The sequence below is a fragment of the Biomphalaria glabrata genome, chromosome 1, assembly GCF_947242115.1.
Source record: "Biomphalaria glabrata chromosome 1, xgBioGlab47.1, whole genome shotgun sequence".
Classification (NCBI taxonomy): domain Eukaryota; kingdom Metazoa; phylum Mollusca; class Gastropoda; family Planorbidae; genus Biomphalaria; species Biomphalaria glabrata.
Genome location: NC_074711.1, coordinates 26,157,576 through 26,179,150, shown reverse-complemented (window position 1 = coordinate 26,179,150; position 21,575 = coordinate 26,157,576). Strand labels below are relative to the sequence as shown.

Here is a 21,575-nt window from a genome sequence, read left to right as displayed (position 1 = left end):
CTTGTATAAGTTTATATCATATGATAGGGGTCGGTGATGCATAAGATTGTCTAGTTAGATGAATCAAGGACAACTCACACGAGAAATTCAGGAACATTTACTTTTGAATTAGCTTTATGTATACAAGATGTGCATTAAGATAGAGAGCCATCAAGAGTGAATTCATTTCGAGAATTTTTTTTTATTTGCTGCTATAAATAGTACACTGTGAGACATTAATTCCAAGCAAGGTGAATTCAGAAGTAATTGAATGTAATAGGAGAAAACCAGGTCAATATGGTTGCCCCCATTGTATTAGCCCATTCTTAGTTTCAGGACCGGATTTAATTCAGTGGAGCTGATCATGTTGCTTACGTCTGAGTCTGAACTTGAGCATCCATGATGGAAGGCAGATGTGTCTGCCACTTCGAGTGTTTATAGAAATAGGTTTGATAGTTTTGTTTTGTTTTAAATTGTTAGCGAACGACCTAATTCTCTATACAAGGCTTATCTCCCCTTAGTTTATTATACAATAATTATTTTTATAAATTAATTACGACTAATGGATTAAATAATTGGTTAATTTTTATTAATTTAATGACATCGATAATGAATAATTGTGCAAAGTTTCAACTTGATTCGAGAATGGGGGGGGGGGGAGGTGTTCAAGATTTTGACCAGACAGACAGACTGTGTTTGTATAAGCTTGGTAAAAGAAGGAAAATTATAATAAATTTGCTGGTATAAAAATGGCCGTTACTCTAGCATTAATAAGGATCCTTTTTTTTATTTAAGTCTCACAAAAAGGGTATGGAGCCCCCAAAACATCCCGGTTCAGGCACTTATTATTTCATGACTTCTTTCAACATAGACGTTCTGAGTGGTCTTACTTCCCAGCAACATTTAACTCAGTGTGTACTGTTTCTTCTGTTGGTATACAAATGTGTTTCAATAACTCAACTCTCTTAAGTTACCTAAGAAGCCTACCCAAAAGCAAAGACACAACGATCAGATACTACACGTATACAATCTCAAAACCGAGAAAGAACTCTGATCATTATCAAAATGGAACGTAAAACATATCTAATGGTTATATCACTATCAATAACAAGTTGCACATAGTCTTTCTATTGCCAATACTTGTGACCTATGTAAATTCTGATATTATTATATCCTGTTCAGATTCCCTTACTAATCTCGGTCTATGAGAACGAGTTTCTCGAGATTACGCGAGGACGCAGCGAGAAAAGACTAACGCAGCGTAAGATGTGATCAGAGATGAACGAGGGATGAATGTAAATGAGGGTCAATCGATATCTACACACATACACAACGATATATCTTATACATCTGAGATACTACTGCTAGTTTTAACTATGCAAGTCTCTCTATGTATATTTATTATTTATCTATTTATTTATTTATTTAAAGGCTGAAAAAATGTTGTCCCTAAGTGTGGGGGGAAGGGGAAGGGGGTGCGTCATAATGACAGTCGTTCAACTGTAAGATGCAAACAATAAAAAAAAAGATCTGGCCTAATGGGCTGTGCAATGGAGGAGGGGTGTTAAAATGCAGGCTGATTCAAGAGGAGGGGGGTGCTGTCATAATAAACAACTTATACCAACTTTTTCAATGTAGCGGGTAAAAAAAAGGTATTAGTTACAACTAACCGGGGGGGGGGGGGAGACAGAACTCAAGGATATAAGAGGTAGCTGTCTATCGGACAGATAAGTTGTGTAAAGCAGTGCCTCTATCGGACAGATAAGTTGTGTAAAGCAGTGCCTCTATCGGACAGATAAGTTGTGTAAAGCAGGGCCTCTATCGGACAGATAAGTCGTGTAAAGCAGTGCCCCTATGGGACAGATAAGTTGTGTAAAGCAGGGCCTCTATCGGACAGATAAGTCTTGTAAAGCAGTGCCTCTATCGGACAGATAAGTTGTGTAAAGTGTCGGTGCGTAGATTATGGCATTCTAGCACCAATGTGTATTAAGTGCACTATTTTTGAACGCACTTTCTTTTTGTTGCCATGCTTGTAAGTTAATGGAGTGTTTTTGTTCTGCTGATGTAACGTTTGTTGAGATTCTTCTGTGTTCCCCTGTTTAGGGTGAGTATCTAAGGCATAACTGCGTTTCGCAGTTGTTTCGATGCCATAGTGATAGTCTACTAGACCTTTCTAGTTTGTCTTTACTTTGTTTTTACAGGGAGTTAGCTTGGGATTGGAAGTCTACGCTGGTGACTAAAGACAGCAGTGTCAGAGTGTGTTGTGTTTTCGAACATTAATGTGTACGTTGTGGGACAGCAAGGGGTAGAATTATTATTTAATTAATAAATTCACAGTATTACAATGTTCCAAATTCAATGTCATTACTCCATTAGTTTGTCATCATACTTATATTTATATCATTAAATATTTACATTGTTACCAGTGAGTTATTTATTTATTGTAAGCACGAAGGTGCCTGATTAAATGTCAGGGGCCCGGGCAAACGAGCTAAGGCCTTAACTTAACCCTGACAGTTGGGGGCTCGAGTCCGGCTGTGACTACCAGTCACAGAACTATAATTTCAATCATTATATAAGTTTTAGTTACTTGATTATGTAGCAGCAGTGTCTACAATCTAATAATTGTTTACATGGTATTGCATCACAATCTACTGTACTAATATTGAATTGTGTACCATTGGCAACGATGTATATCGAAAGTAGCAGATAAATACAATAAATACATTCTTTGTGATATAAGTGATATAACACTATAACTATACTGTACTATATACTATATAACTATTGTATTGCAAGATTGAAACGCATTTGTATTTTCTTGTTTTCTATATTGTGCTTCACCTTCGAACGAGTGTCTTCTCGCTCCCGGCAACAAGCGAACGTGAGTGTAAAGTGGCTGTTGGTAACTACTGAAGTCTGAGGCTACTAGTATTGTGTTGGATTGTCCTGTGGCAACTATATTTCGACGCTGTGGCCTGAGTGAGGCACTTTCCTCCGACGTGGGATACTGCACAGATAGGTTTCTTTCTTTGCCATTTAACCGCAGGCTCTAGGCTTTAGTTGATCTCTTGTACAATTAGTAGAATTTTTTTGGTTCCCATATTGTATATAATTTAAATATAATACAGCCAAGTAGTGTACATTGTATTTACCATGGAAACTAGGTTGACAATTACTGCCCAGTTTATAAGTGATGGTCGTTCTCTGGGGTACGAAGGTGAAAGGTTAGAGAGGTATGTGGCTGAGCAGAAAGAAGACTATGAAAAAGCTAAGAAAGAGGAGTTTGAACGAGAAAAGGCTAGATTTGAGAGAGAGGAAAGATTGAAAGCAGAGGCGAAGGCAGAGGAGAAGGCCAGATTTGAACGTGAGGAGAAGGCCAAGCGTGAGGAACACGAGAGGTGGAAAGAAAGAGATGCCAGGGAGGAACTCAAGAGGAAAGAGGAGATGGAACTAGAAAGAATGAAGGAAAAGTCAGCAACAGCGGCTGGGACGGCAACACAGGCAGAGGTGCGACCTAGAAATGTTTTAGATAAACTTGACAAGAGCTTCCAGGGAATGAAGGATGACGATGACCTGATGGCATATTTAACACACTTTGAGGCCGTCGCAACAAGATGCAAGATCGATAGAAAGGAATGGTCATTGCTCTTGTCCTATAAACTAACTACCTTTCTAAGAAACTGTATGCTGCGGGACAGTCTGTTTTTGAATGAAAATTATGAGGAAGTGAGGGCTGTATTACTGCGACATGCGGATATAAACGCGGAAACCTGCCGCAAGAGGTTTCACCGGGTGAAACCACGACAGAACGATTTTAGGGGTTTTGTCACCGATCTGCGAAACGCGTTGGACAATTGGTTGAAAATGGCTGAAGTAGGCAAGACTGTGGAAGAAGTGAAAGAGTTGCTGGTAAAAGATAGGATACTTGAGAATGTGTCAGGAGATGTGTACAAGCAACTGATAATAAGTAAGAAAGGCACAGTTGATGATATGATTGATGTTATTGAAGGGTTTAAGGTCGCTAGTGGGGGTGTGTCGCTTGCGAAGGAAGACAGTGTGTATGTTGCGGCAGCGTGTGATGAGCCTGGGATGAATACAAATCCAGTTGCTGAAAGAAACGTGGTTATTTGCTTTAATTGTAATAGGAGTGGCCACAAATCGGCAGAATGTCCTCAGCGTTCGTCCATGATTAATTCTGTTCCTGATGTTGATGATAGACCTAGGACATCATCTGCGACGTTTTCTAATCAGCAAGGACCCAGTAGAAATGTTTCAACAGGGCGTTATCAGAGACAGTTTGATGGTAGTGGTCGTAGAATCCGAGGTAACAGTTTTGTGAGACAAAGTTATGTTACACCTAATTACAGGAGCAGTAGAACTGGGGGCAATGGGGTGTACCAAAATAGAACCAGTTTCACAAATAGACATCAAGGTCCACCAGTAAGGAATAGGTGACTGAGTAGTACTCGTAATGTTCAAAATTGTGGAAATTGTACTTTAGGGAAAGGAGATGAGTATTTTTCCCCATGTAAGAGAGAAACTTTTTCATATGTTGATAAGTCATTACGTGATAAGTCTGTGGGTAAGCTGAAGTTTGAAAAGGGAAGAGTAAATGGGATAAGTGTGTCTGTTTTGAAAGATTCTGGTTCAAGTGTTATAGGAATTAGAAGTTCATTAGTTGGTGAGAAAGACATGATTCCTGGTACTTACAAATTAAAGCTTGTCGATGGGACAGTCAAGGATTACCCATTGGCGTGTGTAAGTATTGAGTCGGATTACATTGTTGGGAAATATGTGGTTGCTTGTTTTAAAGACCCTGTTGCAGATTTGATTCTTGGGAATGTTGATATTAATGTGAGTCAGGAGTTTGATTGCGCAGCAGTAACTAGGTCAGCGAAAGATAGAGAGAATGATAGTGGCCCTGTAAATGAGTGTGGAATGTTGGAAGATTGTCGTGATGTTTTAGGTACGAGTGATGATTTTTTACGTGAACAACTGAGTGATCCGTCTTTGAAAGATCTATGGGAGCGACATGTGGATAATTGTGTAGATAATAAAAAGAATGGAAGTGTGGAATATAAAGTGTTTGATAGACTATTGTACAGAGTGTTTAGGGGAGAGTTTGGTGAGGAAGAAAGACAGTTAGTTGTACCCTCAGCTAAGAGAGAAATTGTGTTGAAAACTGCTCATGAGAGTATGTTAGCAGGGCATTTGTCATTAAGAAAGACTAAAAGTAAAATCTACAAATATTTTTTCTGGCAAGGTTTAGATAGAGACATAAAAGAGTTTGTGAGGTCGTGTGATATTTGTCAGAAAGCTAGAGTGCCGCGTCGTTGTGACAGAGTGGAGCTAGGCCAAATGAATGTTGTTACCACTCCGTTTTACAAAGTTGCTACAGATATTATTGGGCCATTGGAGATAACTGACAATAAGAATAGGTATATTTTGACAGTGGTAGATGTCGCTACCAGATGGCCAGAAGCGATACCTCTGAGGAATATAAATACAGAAACAGTTATTGAGGCACTAACTAATATTTTTTGTAGAATAGGGCTACCTATAGAAATATTAAGTGATCAAGGCCCCCAGTTTACCTCCGAATTGTACAAACAGGTGTGCGAATTTTTCTCAGTTAAACCCGTGCACTCCACTATATACCACCCCAGCTCTAATGGTATGATAGAAAGGCTCAATTCTACTTTAAAATCCTTTTTAAGGAAAGTATGTCAGGATAGCCCTCATGATTGGGACCGGAAAGTTAGTGCAGCATTGTTCGCCTACCGAGAGGTACCTAATGAGACAACGGGGTTGTCGCCATTTGAGCTTGTCTATGGGAGACAAATGAGAGGCCCACTGGCTATTTTGAAGCAAGTATTTGTAAATGCTGAAGAAGAAACTGAATATAAGAATGTGTTCACTTATTTAGTAGACTTAAAACAAAGATTATCAGAGGTGACTTCTATTGCTAAATCTAACAGCGATGCAAACAAAAAGAAGTACAAAATGCAATATGACAAATATTCGTCTAGACGAGACATTAATGAGGGTGACTGTGTTTTAGTCCTCAAGCCACACAGAGACAATAAGATGTCCGTGTTTTGGCAAGGCCCGTATAAGGTTGTGAATAAAATATCAAAGTTCAATTACGTTGTTGAGAAAGAAAATAAGATAAAGGTGTATCACATAAACCGACTCATGAAATATCACTGTAGGGTAAAGGAAGTAAGCAATTCAAACGTTGAAACTGAGGATACAAATGAACTTTTATCAGCTAACATGGTATCAATTGTGGGGGAAGAAGAAGTTGATGAGCAGGATGGGGAGAATGAAGATGTAATGGCCAACATCCCAACGCTAGAGATTAGGTCGGAAGAAATGAGTGGCGGGAATGTGTTGACGCAGGTCAAAATTAATCCCGATTTGAATGCTATACAAAAGAAGCAAGTTGATGACATTTTGAGTGAATTTAAAGACATAATATCTGATATTCCTGGTAGAGCCAAGGTCGAAGAGTTTAAAATTAAATTGGTTGATACGAAACCTGTGACTTTAAAACCATATGCGGTACCTATCCACTTAAGAGATAAAGTTAAGCAAGAGATTGACAGCATGTTGGATTTGGGAATTATAGGGCCAACAGACTCCCCCTATGCAGCGCCCGTTGTTATAATAAAAAAGAAAGACGGAACTTTGCGACCTTGTATTGATTTTAGAAAATTAAATAATGTTACTGAAATACCCGCTGAGGTAATTCCCGAACAAGAAGATTTGTTCAACATGCTATATAAAGCTAAGTACTTTACGTTACTGGATCTGACTAAGGGTTACTGGCAAATTCCAATTTGTGAAACAAGCAAACCATTTACAGCATTTAGAGTTTTGGGAGAACATTATATGTTCCATTATTTACCCTTTGGATTAAGCGGTGCTCCTAATCACTTTAACAAGATTGTTAAGCGCATGTTAAGAGGTTTAGAAAATGTATTGTTTTATTTCGATGACATTTGTATTTTCAGTGAGGACTGGGACAGACACATTGAAAGTGTTCGTAATGTATTTAGTGCTTTAAGAAAGAATGGATTTACATTAAAACCCGCCAAATTGGAGGTGGGCTTTACTAATGTAAAATTTCTAGGTCATAGTGTCGGACAGGGAGTTGTCAAACCTGATCATAGTAATGTGAAAAAGATTTTGGAATTTAAGACTCCAAGTACAAAAAAGGAACTTCGTGGTTTGATTGGGTTAATTAACTACTACAGTAGGTTTATACCAAAACACGCGGATTTAGTTTTTCCTTTTACGGAATTATTACGTCGTGGAAAATCCATGAGAGTCGACTGGAGCTGTGAGTGTGCGGAGGCATTGAAGAGAGTACAGGCCTGTCTATGTAAGTATCCTATTCTTCGTTTGCCTGATTTTTCTCTACCGTTCTATCTCCAGACTGATGCCTCAGACAAAGGGATCTCTGGCATTCTTAGCCAGTGTGTGAATGGTATGTTGCATCCTATAAAATTTGTGAGCCGTAAGTTGTTGCCTCGGGAGCAGAAGTATTCTATCATTGAACGGGAAGGATTGGCCATTGTATATGCAATAAAAAAATTGGACAGGTATCTGGCCGGAAAAAAATTTCATCTCCAGACTGACCACAAGGCTTTATCTTACCTTAGGAGCACTAACTTTACCAATGCACGTATTACAAGATGGGCGCTGATGTTACAGGATTATTCCTTTGATGTTGTTCATGTCAAAGGGGAGGACAATCTGCTTGCTGATCTGTGTTCAAGATTGCTATAGACTTTCAAATACGCAGCTACATGAGCTACATACTTATGTATTGTTTTAATACATGTCTTATGCATTTTAATGTTCCAATGTATACATTGTTGTTTGAAAATGTTTGCACTTTATGTTAGATGATATTATGTTGCATTTAGTATTATTGAAATTAATTTGCTGATTATGCATTTTAAATTTGATTGGTTGGTAGATTGTGATTTTGTGAATGGTTCATAGTGTAATGTGGATACTTTGGTAAAAAGTGTCATTGGTAATTTTTCTTCTAAGTTGTTATGTTTGGAAGAGTGATGTTAATGCGGATGAATTTTCCTAGATGGATGTGCTTACCTTGTAGCTGCAATGATATCTTCTTACTTTTCTTTCAGTTTGAGGTACGGAAACTGGTCCATACTTTGTAAGAACCAGTTTGGGGGGAGAGGGGGAATGTCGGTGCGTAGATTATGGCATTCTAGCACCAATGTGTATTAAGTGCACTATTTTTGAACGCACTTTCTTTTTGTTGCCATGCTTGTAAGTTAATGGAGTGTTTTTGTTCTGCTGATGTAACGTTTGTTGAGATTCTTCTGTGTTCCCCTGTTTAGGGTGAGTATCTAAGGCATAACTGCGTTTCGCAGTTGTTTCGATGCCATAGTGATAGTCTACTAGACCTTTCTAGTTTGTCTTTACTTTGTTTTTACAGGGAGTTAGCTTGGGATTGGAAGTCTACGCTGGTGACTAAAGACAGCAGTGTCAGAGTGTGTTGTGTTTTCGAACATTAATGTGTACGTTGTGGGACAGCAAGGGGTAGAATTATTATTTAATTAATAAATTCACAGTATTACAATGTTCCAAATTCAATGTCATTACTCCATTAGTTTGTCATCATACTTATATTTATATCATTAAATATTTACATTGTTACCAGTGAGTTATTTATTTATTGTAAGCACGAAGGTGCCTGATTAAATGTCAGGGGCCCGGGCAAACGAGCTAAGGCCTTAACTTAACCCTGACATAAAGCAGGGCCTCTATCGGACAGATAAGTCTTGTAAAGCAGTGCCTCTATCGGACAGATAAGTTGTGTAAAGCAGGGCCTCTATCGGACAGATAAGTTATGTAAAGCAGTGCCCCTATGGGACAGATAAGTCATGTAAAGCAGTGCCTCTATCGGACAGATTGCTACAGCCTCATTGGGACTTGTTATGACTTTTTGAGTCACCAACATTGTGCTTGAAGCACTAGGACAATCAGCGAGAGAGTAAAAGCGCGAGATTTGAGGGAGTTGAGTCCTGAGAGAGGACGGACGTATATTTCTAGTGAACATATTTGTTATTAAGATTGAAATATTTACTATTGGATTGGTCAGACTATGAAAATGGAGTACTATACTTAATGCCAAGTTTAATTATGTTCAATATATTTCTACTAGCTTATGACTGGAATATATATCGAGTTTTCTGCTGACCCAATGTGTTTTAGTCTCTGTTGTGGTCTTAAGTACGACTCAAGCTTCACTTAGTTATAAGAGCACAAAATTACTCATACCACGAGCGCAAAGTAACATCCAAACAACTCAACAATAGATGACATTAATTGGTAGCAGGCGTTGTTACACAGATACATTGTGGAAAGGAGTGTCCATATCAGACAGATAAATTGTGGAAAGGAGTGTCCCTATCAGACAGATAAATTGTGGAAAGGAGTGTCCCTATCAGACAGATAAATTGTGGAAAGGAGTGTCCCTACAGACAGATAAATTGTGGAAAGAAGTGCCTGTATCAGACAGATAAATTGTGGAAAGGAGTGTCCATATCAGACAGATAAATTGTGGAAATGAGTGTCCATATCAGACAGATAAATTGTGGAAAGAAGTGCCCGTATCGGACTGATAAATTGTGGAAAGGAGTGTCCATATCAGACAGATAAATTGTGGAAAGAAGTGCCTGTATCGGACTGATAAATTGTGGAAAAGAGTGTCCATATCAGACAGATAAATTGTGGAAAGAAGTGCCTGTATCGGACTGATAAATTGTGGAAAGGAGTGTCAATATCAGACAGATAAATTGTGGAAAGAAGTGCCTGTATCGGACTGATAAATTGTGGAAAGGAGTGTCAATATCAGACAGATAAATTGTGGAAAGAAGTGCCTGTATCGGACTGATAAATTGTGGAAAAGAGTGTCCATATCAGACAGATAAATTGTGGAAAGAAGTGCCTGTATCGGACTGATAAATTGTGGAAAGGAGTGTCCATATCAGACAGATAAATTGTGGAAAGAAGTGCCTGTATCGGACTGATAAATTGTGGAAAGGAGTGGCCATATCAGACAGATAAATTGTGGAAAGAAGTGCCTGTATCGGACTGATAAATTGTGGAAAGGAGTGTCTCTATCGGACTGATAAATTGCGGAAAGGAGTGTCTCTATCGGATAGATAAATTGTAGAAAGGTGTGCCTGTATCGGACTGATAAATTGTAGAAAGAAGTGTCTCTATCGGACTGATAAATTGTGAAAAGGAGTGTCTCTATTGGACTGATAAATTGTGTAAAAGGGTATCTCTATCGGACGGATAAATTGTGGAAAGGAGTGTCTCTATCGGACTGATAAATTGTTGAAAGGAGTGTCTCTATTGGACTGATAAATTCTGGAAAGGAGTGTCTATCGGACAGATAAATTGTAAAAAGGGTATCTCTATCGGACGGATAAATTGTGGAAAGGAGTGTCTCTATCGGACTGATAAATTCTGGAAAGGAGTGTCTAACGGACAGATAAATTGTGTAAAGGAGTATATCTCTATCGGACTGATAAATTGTGTAAAGGAGTGTCTCTATAGGACAGATAAATTTTGGAAAGGAGTGTCTCTATCGGACAGATAAATTGTTCAAAGAAGTGTCCCTATCGGACAGATAAATTGGAGAAAAAAAGAGGTACATAGAATTCACTTTCCAAAATAAGGTGTAGGGATGGGGAGGGTGTTATGGTGTGTATGTGTGTGTGTGTGTTTGTGTGTTTCTATGGTGACGGTGGGAAGAGGTTAGCGATTGGTTGTGAATGAATCAAGATAGGTGGCATTGTCGTCCTTGGTCGTCAGATGTCTCCAGAACGTGAGACTGAAAGGTTTGAAGCTGGCATAGAAGAGAGCACCTGGTTGCAGCGGCCTCAGAAAGAGACAGCTGGAGGTCACTCACGAAGGCCGCGGGATACACATTTGAGACCAAAAGAAAATCCGCTACCGAGGACAAACGCAGACGGCGGAAAGAAAATCTAAATCGACCACCTGCGGACAATGGTTATGCTTGCCCTGGATGTGGCAAAATATGTACGTCACAGCTGGGGCTGCGCAGCCACGGGAAATACTGCATTCCTCACTAATCTTAAGACTCGAAGACAAGCCTTATATATATATATATATATATATATATATATATATATATATATATATATATATATATATATATATATATTGTTAAAAATATTATTACTAAAGTCTAGTACATTTATTTATCTCATATCAACTTCATTTTGTCTATATTATGATAAAAGTTGTATTCAGTGTGTTAAAAAATAGTTTTTCAAGCTATTTTAAGTTTTACAAGTTAAAATATAATACTACTACAGCGGTTTAGTTGTCTACCAGTAGTTTGGTGCTACAAGTCAACGATATTTAACAACAAGTGGTAATTACAATGCTGTCCTTTCTCTTGAGGCATAAAGAGGATTTTGTGGGAAATTGATCAACTATGCGAAGCTCGAGTATCAGCAATTAGAGTCTATATATTTTAGTTTATTTTGCGAAACACACTTTCTCGTGCAGATGTCATGAACTTCGCACCACTTTGCATCATGATCTGTATAAAGGGAGACTATTGCCATTCCTTAATGGTCTTCCAAATGCCAGGTCTTGCAGGATCAAACTACTCGCTGATCTAGCAGTCTAGCTCGTAATGGCGGATGTCGAGGTAAGTCTGAATCAATAACGTTTTCTATACGTTGAACTTGGTCGGTATTGGTTGTTGTGGGTTCTCCAAAAACAATCATTTTGTTTTCATTACTTCCAATAGGGATCAATATCGTGAATATGTGAATGGACCTGATTCACCAAAACAGAAGCTCATGTAATAATATTGATAAAAACATCGAAAAAAATAACGGTCATGTGATGACTATTGTTGATTAAAATTAGATCGCCATTTGTATGCAAGAGATAGGGAAACACGTGGCTCAATGTTGTTTATTTACGATTGGTGAATGAGGTCCATTGAAATGAAATAGTGATACTATTAAATAATGAACTTATAGCAGACTAAACATTTCAATAATGAATTCACCTCGTTAACTTAAAATAGATTTAGTAATTGGACTTTTTGCTTTACAAATATTGCCCTCCCCTGCACTCTACAACCAGGCCATATACTTGGACTATAATTGCTGTTAGGTAGATGTACATTTACGTTTATGAATAAATGATTTGTTCTTGCTGAGTTTATTCTATGTTTTGTAATTAATGTGTGTCACCCTCACGCACTGTAGAGCTAAATTTCTTTCCATGTGCTAGACAAGAGTATCTATAGGGAATCCTTAATTTCGCAAGTATAAACATTTTGTTTTGGTTGTTTGTAGAAACTTGTGCAGGTTGATACACTGGACACAATGCTGGACACAAATGAGAACAAAGATGGCAGCTTTTTTTCTTGGCTCACTCCGTCCAAGACGAAGAGCAAAGATGGTAAGGTTAAGACAAAGATGGTAAGGTTAAGACAAAGATGGTAAGGTTAAGAGCAAAGATGGTAAGGTTAAGACAAAGATGGAACGGTTAAGACAAGGATGGTAAGATTAAGACTAAGATGGTAAGGTTAAGACAAAGATGAAACGGTTAAGATAAGGATGGTAAGGTTAAGACAAGGATGTTATGGTTGAGACAAGGATGGTAAGGTTAAGACAAAGATGGTAAGGTTAAGACAAAGATAAAACGGTTAAGATAAGGATGGTAAGGTTAAGACAAGGATGGTAAGGTTAAGACAAAGATGTTAAGGTTAAGAAAAGGATGGTAAGGTTAAAACAAAGATGGAACGGTTAAGATAAGAATGGTAAGGTTAAGACAAGGATGGTAAGGTTAAGACAAAGATGGTAAGGTTAAGAGCAAAGATGTTAAGGTTAAGACAAAGATGGAACGGTTAAGACAAGGATGGTAAGATTAAGACTAAGATGGTAAGGTTAAGACAAAGATGAAACGGTTAAGATAAGGATGGTAAGGTTAAGACAAGGATGTTATGGTTGAGACAAGGATGGTAAGGTTAAGACAAAGATGGTAAGGTTAAGACAAAGATAAAACGGTTAAGATAAGGATGGTAAGGTTAAGACAAGGATGGTAAGGTTAAGACAAAGATGTTAAGGTTAAGAAAAGGATGGTAAGGTTAAAACAAAGATGGAACGGTTAAGATAAGAATGGTAAGGTTAAGACAAGGATGGTAAGGTTAAGACAAAGATGGTAAGGTTAAGAGCAAAGATGTTAAGGTTAAGACAAAGATGGAACGGTTAAGACAAGGATGGTAAGGTTAAGACTAAGATGGTAAGGTTAAGACAAAGATGAAACGGTTAAGATAAGGATGGTAAGGTTAAGACAAGGATGGTATGGTTGAGACAAGGATGGTAAGGTTAAGACAAAGATGGTAAGGTTAAGACAAAGATGAAACGGTTAAGATAAGGATGGTAAGGTTAAGACAAGGATGGTAAGGTTAAGACAAAGATGTTAAGGTTAAGAAAAGGATGGTAAGGTTAAAACAAAGATGGAACGGTTAAGATAAGAATGGTAAGGTTAAGACAAGGATGGTAAGGTTAAGAAAAGGATGGTAAGGTTAAAACAAAGATGGAACGGTTAAGAAAAGGATGGTAAGGTTAAGACAAAGATGGTAAGGTTAAGACAAAGATGATAAGGTTAAGACAAAGATGGAAAGGTTAAGACAAAGATGGAAAGGTTAAGACAAAGATGGTAAGATTAAGAAAAGGATGGTAAGGTTAAAACAAAGATGGAACGGTTAAGAAAAGGATGGTAAGTTTAAGACAAAGATGGTAAGGTTAAGACAAGGATGATAAGGTTAAGACAAGGATGGTAAGGTTTAGACAAAGATGGTAAGGTTAAGACAAGCATGGTAAGGTTAAGACAAAGATGGTAAGGTTAAGAGCAAAGATGATAAGGTTAAGACAAAGATGATAAGGTTAAGACAAAGATGGAAAGGTTAAGACAAAGATGGTAAGGTTAAGAGCAAAGATGGTAAGTTAAGAGCAAAGATGGTAAAGTTAAGAGCAAAGATGGTAAGGTTAAGAGCAAAGATAGTAAGGTTAAGACAAAGATGGTAAGGTTAAGACAAGGATGGTAAGGTTAAGACAAAGATGGTAAGGTTGAGACAATGATTGTAAGGTTAAGACAAAGATGGTAAGGTTAAGACAAAGATGGTAAGGTTAAGACAAAGATGGAAAGGTTAAGACAAAGATGGTAAGGTTAAGACAAAGATGGTAAGGTTAAGAGCAAAGATGATAAGGTTAAGAGTAAAGATAGTAAGGTTAAGACAAAGATGGTAAGGTTAAGAGCAAGGATGGTAAGGTTAAGACAAAGATGGTAAGGTTAAGAGCAAGGATGGTAAGGTTAAGACAAAGATGGTAAGGTTAAGACAAGGATTGTAAGGTTAAGAGCAAAGATGATAAGGTTAAGAGCAAGGATGGTAAGGTTATGACAAAGCTAAATTAGAGGGTAATCAATCAATCTTTCAGGTATACAATATACCGCGTAATCAGTCTATCAGCAATCAATCTATCAGGTAATCAATCTATCAGGTAATCAATCTATCAGATAATCAATCTATCAGGTAATCAATCAATATCAGGTAATTAAACATCATGTAATCAATCTATGAGGTAATAAATCTCCTATCTTGAAACTTTCCTTCTATTACTTAATTTTCTTTTTCTCTCTCCCTCTATATATATTAGAGATGGGAAACGAACCGAACCCGAACCGAACGAACCGAACTCGAACCTCACTTATGACCGAACCGAACCCGAACTTTGAAACTGCTTGGTACGAACCGAACCGAACGAACCCTCCTTTTCTTAACCGAACTAATTTTGCAATTTGTACATCCTTTTTTTTTTTATTTTTGGTTTAAAAAAATAAAAAAAAATTACTTAAATATTTTATTTAAATTCTAATGATTCCATTTTACTTTGAAAATTTGGGGGGGGGGGGGGTATTTTGAAAACTTTAAAAAGAAAAAAAAAGCGGCGCGCTGGGGTTCCCATGGGGTTTTCCGTATGTGCCGACTCCCCCATAGCCTTGAATTTTCGCGGGCTGTTTACAATACTGGATTTGAGTTGAATAGGCGCCCTCTAATTAGATCTAGATCTAGACACTAGTTCCTAGTGTGTACGAAGTCAAAATTAAAATATTGTCACTTTTATTTCAGATGGCTGTTAGTTGAGAGTAGAATAGTTTTTGCCGATTATAGAATGTAGATATAAATCTACAATAAATTCATTTGTGTCCTAGTTTAAAATAAATTTTAATGATCTTCTATTAAGTGATTTATTTTTACAAAATTTTGAAGTATACCATATTGGAATATTATCAGTGGCGTAGCAAGGGTGAGGGAGAAGGGAGAGAAATGGAAAATCTCCCCGGGCCCCCACTTGAGAGGGGCCCCAAATGAGTTTTTTTTTTACAATATTCAATGTTACCCAAAATGCAGGGGCCCCCAAAGAGGTCCAGCCCCTCCCGTGCCCACAAAAGATGAAAAATTCTTAGCAACGCCCCTGAATATTTTTACTATTATTTTGTTTTGATCATCAGTATTTTTAATGCAGAGTTTCTCAAACTTTGGGTCCTCCTCCGTGGGTGGGGATGGCGAGTACCTTGAATTGAGGGATGGGGAGACGCAACTTCCTGACAAAAAGGGGTGTCATAGAGTTTGTGTGTGTGTGTTGTCTGGTGGCGATACGAAGAGGTTAAGCGACTGATTTGTGTTTATGCATTGAGTATGATGAAATTAGCGTAATGCAAATGTGAAACGGCAGACAATCTTGAGACATGAAAGAGTAAAGACGTTTAAATATCAGTATATTTCATTAATATTACACCTCTATCAAAAGTTAAAGATGTGAATATTGTAATAACAGTTAGGCTATATTGAGTTGTTCACTTAAGAACTTTATTTTAAAGTTTATTAAGTTTATATGTTATTATAAGGCTTGTCTTCGAGTCCGAAGATTAGTGAGGAATGCAGTTTTTCCCATGGCAGTCCTAGATGTGACCTACATATTTTGCCACATCCAGGGCAAACATAACCACTGTCCGCAGGTCCATTTAGTTTTTCTTTTCGCGTCTGCGTTTGTCCTCGGCAGCGGATTTTCTTTTGGTCTCAAATGTGTATCCTGCGGCCTTCGGGAGTGAACTCCAACTGACTGGTTCTGAAGCCGCATGTAACCAGGTGCTCTCTTCTATGTCAGCTAAGCAAAGTTGACGCCTAAGCTGGTCTTTGAAGCGTTTCCGTGGGGCGCCTCTGTTATGGCGGCCACCTTTTAGCTCACAAAAAAAAAATAAGACTGTCTTTGGAATACGTTCGTCTCCCATACGGGATACGTGCCCTGCCCAGCGTAACTGTCGGATCATAAGAAATCCCTCTATACTATCCTTACCGGTAAAAATATAAAACGCCTTTATTGGTTCAATTGTACTAGCTGTTTGTAAGCGACAAACCAACGACCAACTAACAAGGAGAGGGGGCGTCGAAAAAAAAAGTTTTATTTTCATTGTAACTTATCTGAATATTAGTATAATTACATGTTTAAAAATTAAAATATATTAAGTTGGAGATGTCGTTTTATCTTCTAATAAGACCTTGTCAACTGTAGACTGCTTTTTGCTAGGCGCGTATGCAGAATATGGGTCAAACATTTTGAATAAAACATTTTAAAACATCTCCGCTATTGAGATTCTTCTGCATTTTTTGTCTCAGAATAGTCGAATTTCTTCCGTATATTGCAATTTATTATAGTGACGACTTATGTGTGAAATAAAAAATCCTCGATAGAGACGTCTTTACACGAAGAATATTTGTTTTTTTTTTTATTATGATGAATAGTGCGTTCTGAAAGAAAGCACATCGATATTAGCCTTTAAAAAAAAATATCTCTTCTTACTAAGAGAAAAAGGTCAGAATACGCTTAGCGCCGAGTCATGCCCAGAATTAAACCACTTGCCGACTTGAGCGAAAACCTGCCGCATCTTTAATTCTATCTCCATTAAGAAATTTTTACAATGCTTAAAATTATGTAGGCAACATTATTTTGGAAAAAGTATTGCCCATATGCCTATTATATGTTGCAAAGTATTTGTTTTATGTAAAAATTAAACTTAAAAGTGTTTTATCTGATAAATTGTATAAAACCTTATAACTTAATTTTGCTATTACATAATTTCATAACATCGAACCGAGCCGAACCCGAACTTTAGACCTGACCGAACCGAACCGAACCCGAACTATACTCGTCATCGAACCGAACCGAACTCGAACTTAAATCTGACCGAACCGAACCGAACCCGAACTTTAAAAGTTGGGTTCGATTCCCATCTCTAATATATATATATATATATATATATATATATATATATATATATATTGACTAATATATATATATATATATATATATATATATATATATATATATATATATATATATATATATTGACTCCAATTCCCTATTATAGTTACCATTCAAAAGGAATTGTTTCGTTTTTTTAATAAATCTATGTCTTTACGTTACAACTTGGAGCGCTTTGGTCTTTTTTTTTCCATAGTACACCTTTATGAAATTTACTTTTATATAAAATATAAAATTGTGAATTCCAAGAAAGTATCCTAATTCCTGTGGAGATGGTATTGTATGGTTAATGCACTTAAGCCTTACCAGACTTTATGTCCAAGGATACAAAAACCCAACGGAGCCGGGGATTCTTGATACAGCAATAGTCTCACGCGTATCTACTGTATAAAACTAAATACTTAAATATTCCCAATTGGAATCACACAATAAATAAACACAAACAATATTGCAGGTATAATTCAATATGATTAACAATAAGGTTATACACAAATAGATCCAGCATAAAGCACATAGCTTCTGGAGTTTAAGATGACATTTCCGCTTGTTTATATTTTATAACAATACTTTCTAGAATATACTCAGTGCTAAGAATTTTTGTTTTACTTCTGTTATTATTTTACTTGCCTTACACTAATTTTGTTTTACAAATCTTACATCAAGTCACTCCGTCTGTCTGTCTGTCTTTTTGTACTCGCTATTTCTCTCACTTACCGTTCTTGGATCAAGTTCAAACTTTGAACAATTATTCATTGTCCCTAACAAAACATGAATCAGTGAGAAATTAATGAATTAATTTGCCATGCGTTAATTTATTAATTTTGTTTGAGATAGAAAATAGGAAATGATTCTTAGAATATTGAGACATGTGGCTGTAAATGTGTTGTTCTTCCCCTTTTAAAAAACGTTTACACACACACACACTCTCTCTCTCTCTCTCTCTCACACATACACACGCACACACACACACACATATATATATATATATATATATATATATATATATATATATATATATATATATATATTGCTCGTTAGCTCTACATTAACTTATGGGATAAAGAAAAATAAAAACGTCTTTCTCGAGTCCTTGACATGTATCACGTGACAACACTAAACAGATTGGTATGGTTACTAACGAAATATGGCTCTACTAAACTGTACTTAAATTTAGGTTTTAATAACGTGGTGCTATTCAATCATGTATATTAAACATCTATATTCCATTATTATTAGATATACCAGATCCGGTAGAGCAAGAACTGAATATGAAATCCATGAGTAACGAAGATCTTGAATCGAGTAAGTTATGCCATTCTATTATCTTCTTATCTTATATAATACACACGTTACTTCAAAAAAGAAGATGATTACGTGTCATGCATTTAGTCATGCATATTAACGAATGACCTAAATTCTGACAAGTCACTGGTTTTCCTGGCTAGCTCAGGCAACCCATTCCATGCTCAAATAGCGCTAAGGAAAAAAGAAGGAGCATTTATACAAATTTGTCCTAGCATATAGAATGAGACATGTGCCCTTATCTTTGTGTCTTTCTGAGTATTTTATTAAATTTTGTATTTGAAGATTATGGTTCAGTGTTTTATGTATAATTGCTACTTTACTTTTAAGACTTCTATCCTGAAGGCTTTCTAAATTTAGAGATTTTACTAAATGTGTTACTCTAGTCAAATGTGAATATTCGTTTGTTATGAATCTCACTGCTCTATTTTGTGTCTGTTCCAGTTTCTTAATGTTTTCTTGAGTTTCGGGGTCCCAAACAGAGGATGCATATTATATTATTGGCCTAACCAAGGTTAAATAACATTTTAGATTTATGTTCTTATTTTATTTATTTTTTCATTCATTTATTATGTTACTAAATAATTATTAAATTTTTACTACCTTTACTATTTTAACTGTGAATAGACCTCGTTTTTAATGATTTAACTGTATAGAATTTAGCCCTTGTTATGTAAAGGAAGAGAGATCCTTAAAGGATTACGGGCACGACATGGCCTAAATTGTGCCGATGTGCCTAAACTCAAAACTCAAACTAAATAATAATAATCAGTAGAAATCTTTTATCTGAAAGTCATATAATTAGAGACATTTACGTATATTCATAAATGAAATACAAAGCTAAAAAAAAATAGGACTTCAAAGAAAAATGCTGTTATCGATGCTGTGCTGTCTGTCTGTCTATTTATTACTGTTTGTCTGTCTATTTATTACTGTTCGTCTGTCTATTTATTACTGTCTGTCTGTCTATTTATTACTGTCTGTCTATTTATTACTGTTTGTCTGTCTATTTATTACTGTTTGTCTGTCTATTTATTACTGTTTGTCTGTCTATTTATTACTGTCTGTCTGTCTATTTATTACTGTTTGTCTGTCTATTTATTACTGTTTGTCTGTCTATTTATTACTGTTTGTCTGTCTATTTATTACTGTTTGTCTGTCTATTTATTACTGTTTGTCTATTTATTACTGTCTGTCTGTCTATTTATTACTGTTTGTCTGTCTATTTATTACTGTCTGTCTGTCTATTTATTACTGTCTGTCTGTCTATTTATTACTGTCTGTCTGTCTGTTTGTTTGTCTGCCAAGTTGAGATGTCCAATAGACGACAGAAGATGCTATTTCAAAAAGACGACTGTATCCTCAACTCCTCATAAAGAAGACTTTTAAAAAAAATATATAATATAAGTAAATGATAATGATTACCTATGGAGCATGTATAATACATAATTTTTAGCATGCCTGAGCCGCAGGAGTCGCCTACAAGTAAAATACATGCTCACTTTTTTTTTTTTTAGAAATCCTTGTTGTTTATTTTTTCCCCCTTTTTCCTTGCCACAAGGATTGAGTATTGGGGAGAGGAAAAGGAAGTAAAAAAGGGGAGGGGGGGGCGCAAGGCGACGGATTGAAGGAAATCGTTATGACTCTGAGAGGAAAAGGAAAGGGGGCGGGCGATGGTGTAAGGGTTGAAGGGCACGGTTAATGGGGTTAAAGGTCACCCTGCATTTGGTACGACATCGCAGAATTGATTTTGTTGTATGAATCTATCTATTCAAGACTATGTTTCCATTTCAATAGAAAGCTCCTCCTGATGAAGTATAATTATTACCAATAGTATTTCAGTGCCGGTCTTAGATAACTGGAGGCCCTGGGGGAAGTGAATTTGGTGGCACCCTATGAAATTTAAAAAAATAATAATAAACAGCAAAAAAAAAAAAGAAAACCTCCGCAATTTAATTAAAACCTGGTCAGGTTATTGTTCTCCAACAGTATTTAGTTCAAACCTGGTCAGGTTATTGTTCCCCAACAGTATTTAGTTCAAACCTGGTCAGGTTATTGTTCTCCAACAGTATTTAGTTCAAACCTGGTCAGGTTATTGTTCTCCAACAGTATTTAGTTCAAACCTGGTCCGGTTATTGTTCTCCAACAGTATTTAGTTCAAACCTGGTCCGGTTCTCCAACAGTAACAGTATTTCTTCTCCAATCAAAGTGTTAGTGAGACCTGCATGAGACCCCCCAACTGTCGGAAGCTTATTTGGTTTTGTTTTTTTGTTTTTTTGTTTGTTTGGTACGGGAAATGGTTTTGGCTTATAACTTTAATAAAAAAACACTTAATCTTTCAAAAAGTTACAAATGAAAATCTTAAGAAATACTTCAGGTTTCATAAAAGTTTCTTCATCTTCGAAATGTCTCATCGATTGTACTCTGTCTCTTCCCTCACAGTACCCTGGTATCGAACAAGTAAGTAAGAAGTGTCGGCATGTTTGGCTTAGCCCCTTAGTGTATTTATGTGTCTGTGTGTGTAGCCCTCTACTGTATTTGTGTGTGTGTGTGTAGCCCTCTAGTGTATTTGTGTGTGTGTGTGTAGCCCTCTACTGTATTTGTGTGTGTGTAGCCCTCTACTGTATTTGTGTGTGTGTGTGTGTAGCCCTCTAGTGTATTTGTGTGTGTGTGCAGTTTGGTTTAACACAAATATGTAGATTACTTGTTCCAGGACCGTTTTTTTTATTTAAAGATTTATTTATTCATTTATTTATTTATTTTCTCCTTGGCTTTTTTATAACCAACTCTCTTTCTCTCTCTGTCTTTCTCTCTCTTTATATATATATATATATATGAAAACATGGGCGTAGCAAGGATTTT

General features: G+C 36.7%; 2 protein-coding genes across 5 annotated transcripts in view; both read left to right on the top strand.

Moving 5' to 3' along the window:
- The first annotated feature begins 4,661 nt into the window (after positions 1-4,661).
- Positions 4,662-8,679, top strand: LOC129926409 (uncharacterized). Of its 3 annotated transcripts, none has more exons than XR_008778068.1 (2): positions 4,662-8,361; positions 8,459-8,679. XR_008778068.1 is itself a non-coding variant. In XM_056030115.1 (2 exons), the coding sequence occupies exons 1-2, from the start codon at positions 4,675-4,677 to the stop codon at positions 8,464-8,466; spliced, it is 2,703 nt and encodes a 900-aa protein (XP_055886090.1). In that variant the 5' UTR covers positions 4,662-4,674; the 3' UTR covers positions 8,467-8,679. The 3 variants fall into 3 exon arrangements, 2 of the variants coding, with proteins under 2 accessions (XP_055886090.1, XP_055886099.1); XM_056030115.1 differs by having other exon boundaries at positions 4,662-7,369; XM_056030124.1 differs by lacking the exon at positions 8,459-8,679 and having other exon boundaries at positions 4,662-7,369; positions 7,423-7,522.
- Positions 8,680-11,522: 2,843 nt separating this feature from the next.
- Positions 11,523-21,575, top strand: part of LOC106060784 (uncharacterized) — a 31,777-nt gene continuing 21,724 nt past the window's right edge. For both annotated transcript variants that reach the window (XM_056030143.1, XM_056030134.1), the window contains exons 1-4: positions 11,523-11,716; positions 12,378-12,483; positions 18,648-18,713; positions 21,156-21,173. In XM_056030143.1, coding sequence (XP_055886118.1) covers positions 11,702-11,716; positions 12,378-12,483; positions 18,648-18,713; positions 21,156-21,173 — 205 coding nt within the window. In that variant the 5' untranslated portion in view covers positions 11,523-11,701. The remainder of the gene's footprint in view (positions 11,717-12,377; positions 12,484-18,647; positions 18,714-21,155; positions 21,174-21,575) is intronic.

Excerpts from the sequence above, each read along its gene's own strand:
- LOC129926409 (XM_056030115.1), top strand. The coding sequence starts at position 4,675 with ATGATTCCTGGTACTTACAAATTAAAGCTTGTCGATGGGACAGTCAAG.